At 39.4% G+C, this 12299-nt stretch overlaps 1 protein-coding gene across 1 annotated transcript; it reads right to left on the bottom strand.

Moving 5' to 3' along the window:
- Positions 1-387: 387 nt before the first annotated feature.
- ICOS (inducible T cell costimulator) lies at positions 388-10724 on the bottom strand (the record flags this gene model as incomplete). Its single annotated transcript, XM_084209419.1, has 5 exons — positions 388-477; positions 1079-1188; positions 2643-2981; positions 5007-5045; positions 10646-10724. The coding sequence occupies 5 exons, from the start codon at positions 10722-10724 to the stop codon at positions 388-390; spliced, it is 657 nt and encodes a 218-aa protein (XP_084065545.1).
- Between the last annotated feature and the right edge of the window lie 1575 nt (positions 10725-12299).

Here is a 12299-nt window from a genome sequence, read left to right as displayed (position 1 = left end):
TTTGCCCTTAGCCAGTAACACTCATAATCTAGTAAATCCTTCCCCAGAGAGTTTTTGGTAGCATGCATCATCTCAAGAATCTGAACAGAACAGTTTTGCATCTCTTCCTCATGCATAAGAGCTTTGCTTTGCACAGACATGAAGCATTGGCATTTCTAGGAACCAGCCCACCATTAAGATTTAAAAGGTTTCCAGAGATTTTGCGTTTAGTTTTGTCTTCCTGCAAGGTGGCAACATGATCTCCATTAACAAGCTATTTTAACAGTCCCACCCAGGCATCCAGCCACCCACCCAGAATCAATGGCAGACACAGCAGGCAGTTCTTCCCCTCCCAGAGAAAGCCTTGAAGCAGACACAAGCAGAGGTACAGCTGGGCTTAACACAACCTCAGATTCTGGGTTTTTTAGCTGCATTCACTGCTGCCATGGGCATGTATTCACTGTTGTACTCAAGGGAGTTGGATTCATGACTCTGATTCTGCCAAAAGAGAGAAAATGCCATGAATTTAATTTGTGGTCACTTACCTTTGTCACTCCTGCCTTTGTTCATTAAGTGAGGCAGTTACTCTGTTTTCAGTGGGAACATTAAGGTCAGAATAGACATGTCAAACTCACACAGAAAATTTGGAATAAAACAAACTGAAAATTAAAAACACACATTGCCCAAAAGAATAGCTAATGTCCTTGGTCTTTCTTCTTTCCTGAGTAAAATCTAAGAGTTTTGCAGCAGATCAGTGCTGGAATTGCTCCACTGATGATTGTTTCCTATTCCTAAAGAAAACTATCAGGTGAACTGCTTACAAAAATAATTTTGCTGACCTAGCCAGCATTTCTTCTCTTTCCTTTGGTTCAAAGCTTTTAAATCAAGAAAAAATTCAGTCTTAGAAAAATTAAATCTGAGCTACTGTCATCAACGACTTGAATTCCAGTGGTAAATTAACAGCTCAGTCTTTTTGTCAAAAAACAGAGCACTGATGAGTGAGTATGTGCATGTCCCACTCTCTAAATCTCATTAAATCAAGTTCCCCATCCATGATCTTTGGAAGAAGGGTTCCGCATTATCTCACATGTTTGCTTACCTTGTTCCTTAAGTGACAGACCACAACACAGCAGACACAGGAAACGGCAAAAATGATCACGCCGATAATAACCCATGGCATGAGTCCAAGTGAAAAGCAGTCCTCCTTATCTGAAGATGGGGAGGCAAAAAAAAAGTCATTACTGATAATTTTCATTTTTGCCTTCTACAGATAACTTCAATTCTTTTCCCTCTTCATATTAATAGATTAGCAAAAGTGAACTCTGAAGAAGGATTTTGCTGAGGTGAATTGTCACCTAGGAAAAGTGTATTCAGTAGGAAGCAGAAGATGGCATTTTTTCAGAAAGAAAGGGGAAACTGTTGGTACACAGCGCTGAAAGTGTAGACTGAAAAGAAACCAAGCCAGGTTTGAGAGCATACTGAGAAAGAAAATTTAAAAAAACAGAAAAATCCCAACCTCCAACATGGTGTTTCAGATCTGAACAAGGTTTAAGCTTATATGCAGTTAAGTACCACAGATGATTTTAAGGGCAGCCTGGTCAAAAGAAAGGTAGACTTTGGCAGTTGTGTTTGGATAGGGAGGCAAGCTGAGGTACTCAAGATTACCCTTGCCCAGATCTGGGAGAAAATATGACAGGGTGTGAAACATTTAGAAAAAGCTCTGAGCATCTGGCTATCCGTACAAGTGGAAATGGACACTGCAGACAAAACCAAATGTCACAGCTTGATTCTGAGAAGCTTTTTAAATACAGAGAGGATTGAGATACAAGTTGACTAAAGCACAGAATTGCTGTAGCATTTCAGCTTCTTTGTTTATTGCTGGTGTTGGGAGAGAAGAAAAGAAAGCAAGGGGAGGACAACAGGCAGTACTATGCTGCAACTGAACTGTGTGCAGAACCAAGAATTGGTGTGAGCAAAATCACCATTAACTCTTTCAGTTTAGTATACTAAGAGCCACTGAATGAAAGCCAGGTCAAAATTAAAACCTGGGCAGTTAGTCTTACGGAGTTAGTCCAAGCCATTCTCAGTAAACGGCCAAAAATTCTCAACAGCTGTGGATCACTTCTGCTCTAAGAGGGCCCTAAAGCTGAAGGTCTTCACAGTGGTGAACACCATCGTCTTCACACCTCAATGGCATCTGAGTTCCATACACCACTACTAGTATGGATATTTTACAATCAATTTTTTTTAATCCCAGGCTTTTGAAGATGGCTCTCAGAATGGATTTTTTTCCCACTGGCTAGACCTAATCTTAATATTTATAGTCAGCAACTTTAAAATTGACAAGAGAAATTGCTGTTACAGGCAAAGGAGAGACTGCAGTACTCTAGAAGCTCTAATCAAGCTAACTCGGGGCCACCACCACCACCCAAAGCTCAGCATGGCCTGCAAAACCTGCACAAGAATATGAATCAATATGGAGAGAATGTGCTGGGCAGTGCGCCAACACAGCTTCACTGTTACCAGCCCCCACTGCTAAGTGGTTTTAAGCTGCCTGGTCATTAGCTGTGTGAACTCTAGTCACATTCTTCACTGCAGCATAGCTATACCCAGCCTCTACGTATCAGTAAACTGAAGTAAGGGGAGAAGAGAACTAAACTTACCTTGGACGTACAAATAGGTTTCTTTCAGACAGCACTCTATGTAAGGAGGGGGTAAGAATATCTCCAGGCAGTATGTATAAACGTCAATATGTTTTCTCTCCAGATTTTTAAGAATGAAAGTGGTGCTGTTGCTTGAATTCTGTGTCTGACAGTAGGTGACATTACTCTGGAAGATAACTCTCTCTTTGCTCAAATGGAGTGCACAGACTTCCTCCTTTTCACGCCCTTTGAAGAGGGTCATGCTGAATTCACTCGCATTTTTGGGATTGGGGAATGTGAAATGGAAGTTTCCATTTTCAAATTCCACCATCACCTGGGCATCAGAGACATGGGCCTGATCTGAAGACAGGAAAACAATAAGTATAGTCACACACAGAGCAGTGAAAAGAATCCTTAAAGTACTAAGAAACTCAATTAAACAAAAAAAAAAAAAAATGAACCATGTGTTTATAATTTAAGGCATGTAGGTACTCAGAACGGCCTGGCTGTGAAAAGCAGCCCTCACAATGAGATACCACTGCATTATTCTGGCTGTGCCAGACATTACTGATGAAATATGTGAGACCTGGCCTGTCATCTGCTCTAAGGGTGGAAAGATTACTGTTACCATTAGATCACTGAGCTTGATAATATTACTTACTACTAAAGCTACTAAATGGTTAAGTTACTAATATTACTTACAATATCAGTTACTAGATATTGTTTAATGGCCCCGCTGGACCAAACACTGTATAGATATATAATCTCTGCCTCAGTGTCACATTGTCCTGTTCATAGATAAAACAAGTGGGACAAAGATTATATGATAATAATTATCTCTGGTTTATGGTTTGTAATCTGTACCCTACTGAACATACAATTATAAAATCATTTAGATTAGAAAAGACCCTTAAGATCATGAAGTCCAAGCATTAGCCCAGCATTGCCAAATCAACCACCAAACTATGTTCCTAAGTGCCACACCAACATGTCTTTTATATTCCACCAGGGGTGATCACTCTACTACTTCTCCGGGCATCCTGTTTCAATTCTTGACTGCTCTTTCAATGAAGAAATTTTTCCTAATATCCCATATAAATCTCTCCTCATGCAACTTGAGGCCATTTCCTCTTGTCTTGTCACTTGCTACTTAGGAGAAGAGACTGAACCCTATCTTGCTGCAGCCTCCTTTCAGGTCGGTGTAGAAAATGGCAAGTTCTCCCCTGAGCCTCCTTTTTTTCAGGCTAAACAACCTCACCTCCCTCAGACACTCCTTTCATCAGCTCTGTTGCCTCCTCTGGACCCACTCCAACACCTCAATGTCTTTCCTGTAGTAAGGGACCCAAAACTGGACACAGGATTCGAGGTGTGGCCTCACCAGTGCCAAGTACAGGGTGACAGTCATTGGCCTGATCTTCCTGGCCACAAAGTAATTGATAGAGGCCAGGATGCCACTGGCTTTCTTGGCCACCTGGGCACACACTGGGTCATGTTCAGCTGCTGCTGGCTAGCACCCTTAGGACCTTTACCAGGCAGCTTTCCAGACACTCTTCCCCCACCTTGTAGGGCTGCCTGGGTTGTTGTGACCCAAGCGCAGAACTCGGCACTTGACCTTGTTGAACCTCATACAATTGATCTTGACCCATTGATCCAGCCCGTCCAGAACCTTCCTGTACTCCCACCTAACACTTCCACCTAACTTGGTGTTGTCTGCAAAGTTACTGAAGGTGCACCCCTCATAGAGGTCATTGATAAAGATATTAAACAGAACTGGCCCCAAAACTGAGCCCTGGGGAACCCCAGGTGTAAGCAGCCACCAGCTGGATGTAACTCTATTCACCACCACTCTCTGGGCCCGGCCACCCAGCTAGGTTGATGATGTAGCTGGAAATTCAAAATGGGACGTGAATCCCAAGCTCCTACGTGACTGCCTTAACCACAGGACCTGACTTGTCTTTGTGGAATAGATAGTGATTTGAGACATGACATAAAGTTTCAACCTAATTACTTAGATGGCTATGGTACCATTATTGCTCAGCTAATAAAAGGCATAGAGGACAAATGTTACTGTGTGCATGCACCCACATGCAATCCAGAAATCACATTCGACCCTCCCAAAATCTCTACGAAAAGCTCTCAGATGATGTGTGACTCTCATTTTACAAGCTTCTTGGAAAAGGAGGGAAACCAAACTGACCAAAGATGTCCTTCTACCTCACAGCTTGACTTTGTTTAGTCAGGAACCAATAGCACAGAAAACTCCGTCAAACAGAAATATGTTAAAATGTGCAGTAAAAAAATGACTGTTTTTTTCTTTAAGGGCAGTATTTTCTGATGTAGAAAGGCATATAAAACTGTAAACCAAATTAGGCAAATGCATCTTACCTATATTTTTGCATGCACATGATGAGCAGCTATCAACTCCTGAAAAATACAAAGTTGTTTTCTGTTTAAAATTCAAGAAGAGTGATGCAGGAACAGAGGGTTAGCCGTGCAGTGTTAAGATGCTGAAGCTATTTTATAATTTGTATCATTATCCTATCTGATCCTTTCTGTGCTATATTCTAAAGTAATATGATATGATAAAAGAATGAAATATAAAAATCAAAGTAGAAAGAAAATGCTCAAGACAAGAATTTATATTGATCATACATATAACATTCACAAATTCTTAAAACACCTTTGCAAATATGTGTACTTCAGAACTAGAACTGTAATGAAAGTAAAAGTCTCACCAAGATACTGAGGAAATCTGCCTGAAATAAAAAAGCATATATTTGATTTCTCATGAGTTCTGATTTTGCAATAAGCCAACATTATACTTTTCCCAGACTAAAGTACTCATTTACATCAATGCTTTTTCTGCTTCCCCCACTGCTTGACACAGCACCAAAACATCTTATAATTATCTGGATCATGTTCCAAAACATACATCAAGAAAACAGCCAAGCAATGCATATGGTTTTGTTCCTTTTCCAATAGCAACTTTTTGTTCATAGGTGATTTTTCATTACAGAACAAAGACACATTTTTAATAATTGTTCTGGTTTTGTTTCTTAAACCGCTGCCTCCAACACCACACACTATGGCAACACTTTGAAACTATTTGTATATCAGTATTGGCAACATAGCAGAGTTTGGTAGTGTTTCATTTGGAATTTTCCTTTTTGCAGTGCCCTAAAATTAAATGTTCATACAGATAAACAGAAAAAAATCTATCTGCTATTCCTGTTTTCTAGTAGCCTGAGTAAGATCTTCAGATGCTGCATAGAATGAAATATATCTACATCAGGATTTTATGATGCTAAGGAAATACAGGGTAAATACTTAAGGACTTTGATGCACTGTCCTATTCTTGTTACAGCTGCATGGTAGTCTAGATAGATCCACACGGAGTAGACCCCCTGGTGTGCCAGGTATTGCACTGATTGCATTGTATAAATGATTCTTTTTTTCCAAGGCATCTGTTATCTTTTACATTAACCTGTAAATGCACAGGAACATAGGATCATTCTCTTTGGGGTACCTTTGTATGATCTCAGCTCTTTCAGTCTTTTAGTGTTCATGCTTTTTTCCTTTTTTGAACTCTTGCTCCTCAGTTACTGCCATTGGCAAGGGCACTGAAATGAATGATACTCATTTAAGATACCTTTAGTGTGACACAGAAGCTAATGGACTTCTGGAAGACACTTGGCAAGGCTCAGTTAGAGAGCAGTAAAAACTGTTATCCCTTCTTGACTGATTTACCATTTCCCTAGTCATCAAATTCTTCCTGGTTTACTGTGCACAGTCAGCACCCTTATCTAAATCCATGACAGTTCTAGTATCTGTATTTCTCTCAGGACTATTACTTAAGTATATGATAACAGACAAGGTATTTAGCATCTTGTACCACTGGTGTGAAGACACAGAGAAAACACATAGCTTGCCAAGCCACAGTGAAATAGAGCTCTAGAACCACTGAAGGCACAGACAGAAAGTACAAGCCCTTAAAATTTTATATAGTGTGAAAAGATGAAAGCAAAGGTCAAATAAAGAAATAATTCTTGATGACTTATGTGTTGCATGATGAAAGAAAACAGTTGCTATGAGAACAGCATTTGAGATAAAGGTCATTTTAAATGCTCTGTAGTTTGACATCCTGTAGTTCAGTAACACATACCTTTAAAATTTGGCCAAACACCCAACAAATTATTTAGGGACAAGAAGAAAAAACCAAATGTACAGCAGAACTTAGGGAGCATGATGAATGCATATCTGATACTTTTGAAAAGCACCTACCTGGAGTTGAAACCTCTACATTTATCACTGGTCATCTGAGAGGAAAGGCAGATGCTGACTCTGTCAGGGCAGCTACAGAGCCAAGCAGTGCCATAATCCTTTGATGTCCCAGAGGAGCCTGGGACAACTCTACTCTGAGCACTAAAGTAATAACTTCAGATCTGTTTTCTCTGTTTGTCTCTGAGAATAGTTCAATTTCACTGTTAGCTAATGAAATTGCCCTTTCATACCATGTGGGTTAAAATGTTTGCCAGAGATCATGGTTTTAATCCTTGTTTTTAATGAAAAGGGGCAGAGAGAGGTCATTAAGCATTTAGTTCATGTGACCTTGTATCAAGCTGAAAGATTGTTTTGTATTCTCTCCAACCCAGAAACCTAAAATGACTGTTTTCAAGGAACATTCAGTAAAGTATTTCTCTGAATGAGCATTTTGGTAAATGTGATGCAATTAGTATTCCTCTGAAATAAGTAGCTGTAGAGAATAGTGTGCTTAGCATAGGATAAAAGCAGCATATTTTAGAATTAGATTAACAGCGCCTGATATTAAAACACAAAACTGTCTACATGGATGACCACAATGGGCAAGAGCTGATATAAATTTCCAACTCACTAGCTATTCTGTATCAGCTCCTAATTTGAATGCCCTTGCTGAATACTAAGAAGTTGCTTATTTCCCCTCCCTGTGCCTGCCTGCTGATCTGTGCCCACTTGTACCCATTCATTCCTAGGTAACCATATGGACCTGTAGCACTCTGTTGTTAATGGCCAGATACATTTGGGATGTTTCTTGCCAAGCTCCAGTCAGAATGAATGTACATTTAGTAGGATGTGAGACAGGAATCTGGGGTTTAAACATCCAGTAATATTGAGAGATTCCCTGACTAAATCTCCCTAATTCTACCTCAAAAATATGTGAATAAAAGTCTACATTATGGTATTGTTGAAATTGAACTGAAGAATTTCACTGGTTCAGCAGTAAAAATGCTTAATTTTGGCTGAAAGACTTCTTTTTGTTATTTTTTATAAAAAGCAATTATTCTTTTGCATATAAAGGCTTGAGAAGAGGAAACAAATCTTTCATTTGTTTCCTAGCAGTGTCACAATGTGGAGTTGCAAGAAGTTGTTCCTGGCTCACCTGATGTGAAGCAGAGTGCCAAGACAAATATTGTGGTTTAGACATAAATCAAAGATATTAACATGCATGAAAGCTACATCTTGTTATGTTAAGCTCTGAAGGAGATCTTGCATGTGTGTACATATCTGTATAAGTATATTTACAGTAATGTACATTTCCACCTCAATTTCATCTTTAGTGCAGCACGAAAACCTTTTGGCAGAAGTTTGGGAATTTCTATGGTAGTGTGCTTGGATACTGACACCAATGGAAAGTGTGTTATTTTCATTTTTATAGGATTGCAATTTTGAGCTTTCTAGTTATTCTTTGGCAGACCCAGCACTATTTGAAAATGCCACCAATCCGTTACGCATTTTGGTCCTAACAGAAGTTTAAAAACCACTTTCAATCACTTTTCAAGCTTGGGGTTTAGGCCAGGAGAATAGAAAATTGCTACTTTGTTTTCTTCCTGTTTGTATGATCTGCCCCTGCTCTCAGAAAATTAGCTAGCTGATGAAAAGAACAAGCATAATTTCACTTGTGCGTGTTTGCCTCTGAGGATGAGCAAGGAAATCACAGACCCTGTCTTTAAAACAAACACATTTGTTTTTTTCATACTAAATGCATAATGAAACTGCACATAGCTTTTAAGCTGCTATAGTTTCAAACTTCCAAGGCCCTCTGAAAGATGACACTGTCAATTTAGTGTCATTAGTCATATGCTTAAAATTAACATGTTTCTATCTTTCAAAATCCAGGATTAAGTGAGGAAGGAGTGCTTGTGGGCAAAGCACTGGCCCAGTTTATTCTAGGAAGCCATATTTAATCGGAATTATTTCTATGGTATAACTTATGATAAGAAATGCTGAAATCCATATAAAGCATACCATGGAAAGAACAGCCAGTGCTGATAATATTTCAGAAGCCCTTCTAAAAATTGCCATGGTTTCCTGCTGTATTGACAGCAGGCGATCCGTGAGTGAAGAGTGATAATGCTTTGCAAATGTTGGTGTGCCAAAGCTCATGTGCAGTTTCATAGCAAGGACCTCAAGTGCTATGGAATCCTACCTTCAGCTCTGTACTCCAAAATCCCATTGCCTGTGTTTCTCTGCAGGCAACAGAGAGGCTCCCTGCTCTTATGAACAATTTCTTTATCACAATTGTCTTATCAAATCATAATGCACATATGCACACATATATATCACCTCCTGTGACCTATTTACATCCAGTGGTCACAAGTTATGCTGAGAACACTGTAAGACAATAAAACATGAGAAATACCATTTCTTCTGTCATGCAGCCTCTTTCTCTTGTCATCTCTTTTGCCCATTCTCCTGCCCAAATCCTATCCTCCATATTTGAAGGAAAGGAAAAATGCTGGTATCAGGTAGAACAACTATTTCTACCCTTAAAATGACAGTTTATTTCTTCCCACAAGGAAGAGCTTTCTAGATAGCTTCAGTCATGTGTAAAAGCATGCTGGTCAGGTATTCGTGCTAAATTGACTAGATTTAAAGTAACCAAACTGAAAGCATTTTTTGTTAGTAGATTTAGGAACAACTTTCCAAGGAGAACTCTCTTTAGAGATACTGATTACAATTACTCTTTCTTGTGCTTTCCCCCATCTTTTCATTCTATCTGAAAACTCAGCATAATATCCATATATTAGTTAGCCTTCAAAAAGGCTGAAAGGAGCTGAAAGCTAGTTTTTATTTATAGAAAAGCTGAAGTTCTTCCTGAAAACTCAGGAGTATCTAAATTCTATTTCTTTTTGCTAGAATTTCAGAAACAAATATTTAATAGCCCTTGGCATGACCATCAAAGGAGCGTATTTAGATGGTGTTTAGTAACTGTGCACACTAAATCTCAGATCTTACTTATATGATGCATCATACCAAATCCTTGGACAGAATATGTATGGTAAAAAAGACTCTTTTTAATCTGCTATTATCTGTATTTCCATGCTGACCCATTAATATGTGCATTTCAGAGAAGTTACAGGTAAAGCTGTGATATTTTACTTTGCACAGCTGGGATAAAACACTGAATCTTGTTAAATGCTACATCCATGTTTAAGGCTGGACTGAGATTGGTGCTGTCACTGTGCCCCTTCTCAAACACAGCATAGGAATTCCATGCTTCCTTTTAATTCTGTGTTTCAAGCCTGCACCAAAATGATCTCATCTACTTTTCCATGCCATATACATTTTTCATTGTATAAAAATTCCCTGCCCAAATGAGAGCTGGTTTATTATTGATAACTTGGTTTCTCTTTATTATTCACCATCATGCTGCTATGAGACCTTATATCCATCAAGGGAAGCTGGCTGGAGCATTACAATCTCAATAGCTAAAGGGTAACACTGAGCAGATGAGATAAAGAACATAAACAATGAAAACTTGCACTTTTTCGTTTCAGAGCAAACGTTCCTATGCTGGCAGGAATTCTCTTCCCACCAATTCTAGTGATACTGAGGTTGAGAGCAGTCTTTTTGCAGCCAATACCCTCCATTACCTTTAATCCTCTAACCCCTTGCTATCATGCCTCATCTACTATCTCCCATCATTGGCTAATTTATATTCTATAGAGACACCGACTGCAAGGAGAATAATCCAAAATGTTACTCACCATACAGGGCTTCAAACTGAAAGCAGAGGACACAGAAAGTTACAGCAACTGCCTTCATGCCTGCCTGACACAGAGGCATCAGCCCTCTGTCTACTGTGCAGATGGGGAAGAACACATGGGTTGAAAAGGAAGTGGTTTGTGGGCTCTGGCAAAAACTGTAAAATAATCAGAATGACTTTTTAATTTAACATCTGTCCCCTACGTTATAGCTATGTCAGCATTAGCTGTTGCACATACCTGGTTTAATGCTTTATTTTTTTCCTACCTAATGGTTTTCTGTCACAGACAGGAGGATGAAAGACTTTCTGACATTACTTTTGATGTTCACTTTGCAAAGACTGGTTTCTGGTAAAGTCTATCACAATAGAGGCTGCAGTCATCTGCAGTAGACTTCTGCAGATGGCCCATGGTCAGCAACTACTATTAACTTACAGTACATACATATTTGTAACTGGCAACCCGGTTTCTCCCCACCAGTTTCAACTGGTTTTATGTAACTAATGGTTTGCTCTATGTGGAAACCACTAGTTAGTGGGGTAGGAGTCTCTGGTCCTGGTGTGTCCTGGTCCTGAAATTCATATGAAGAACATGGCCAAAGTGTAGAAGGATCCCTTCAGTCCTGTGGCTTCTGAAGGGTTCACTGCAGCATGACTTCCATTCTGGACATCAGGCTTGTTTTGCCTGAAGTTTCATGAGAAGCTTCATGTGGCCCTGTGAGAGAAAATCTGACTCAGTGCCCCAGAGCCTTAGGTCAAAAAGTTCTCTCCTTCCCTCTTCCTTGCCTTTGTGCAGCAGACTCTATCCTGGCCTGTTATCCATCTTTATCCTGGGAATGTTTTAGGACCCTTTGTAACATGTTCTACAATCATTTAATTCTGGCTGTTTTTTATGTCTATAATACTAAATTTAGTGCAGAAACTATGCACAAAAACCACCTTCTAAATCATGTTTAATATATTAGATGAAGTTTGCATTTCTGAGTGCAGGAAGAAAAAACACAAAGGACTGCTAGTGGTGCCTGACAGACACTTTTGGGGTTGAGTCTTTGTAATGGTCAAATAACTGGAAAACAACAGGACTGTGTTACAGATTCACTGCTACTTTATACTGTGTAAGTAAATCCTCACATGTTGGTTTACTCTTCTTGGAAAAGTGATTTAATGTATTTCACTATTACTGCTAAGGATCTGATCACATGGACATTGGCAGAGTTTTACTTTCTCCAAATCTTTCCAAATCCCTGAAAATCTATGCCTTTTTAAAAATTACACTCAGAAGTAAAACTGAGTCAAATCAGGTGTTGATCTAAATTTTCAGCTCAAGTCTCTGGCACCAAAATTAAGTAACTCTAAGTAGAGAAAGTTTCTGCAGGATGCTTTTAATTCTAAAGCCCAAAAGCATATGGGAGTTCAAACAATGATACACCTACAAAACATACATCTGACTCCTGAGATCTGCCTATGAAGTAATAAACTATGTTAGAATGTACTGAGGTTCCAGGTAGGATCATCTTTTCCATCCCCTATAAAAGCTAATGGGAAGTGCTGAAAGAACAGACCAACCCTCTCCTGGGACATCTGACCTTTACTGCCCCCCAAATAAACTTAAGAGTGGTCCCAGGAAAGGCCTCTTGTAAGAAGAGCTGCTGCTGCTG

This window comes from Fringilla coelebs (genome assembly GCF_963513975.1).
Source record: "Fringilla coelebs genome assembly, chromosome: 7".
Classification (NCBI taxonomy): Eukaryota; Metazoa; Chordata; class Aves; order Passeriformes; family Fringillidae; genus Fringilla; species Fringilla coelebs.
This window is presented reverse-complemented; position numbering and strand designations above follow the sequence as displayed.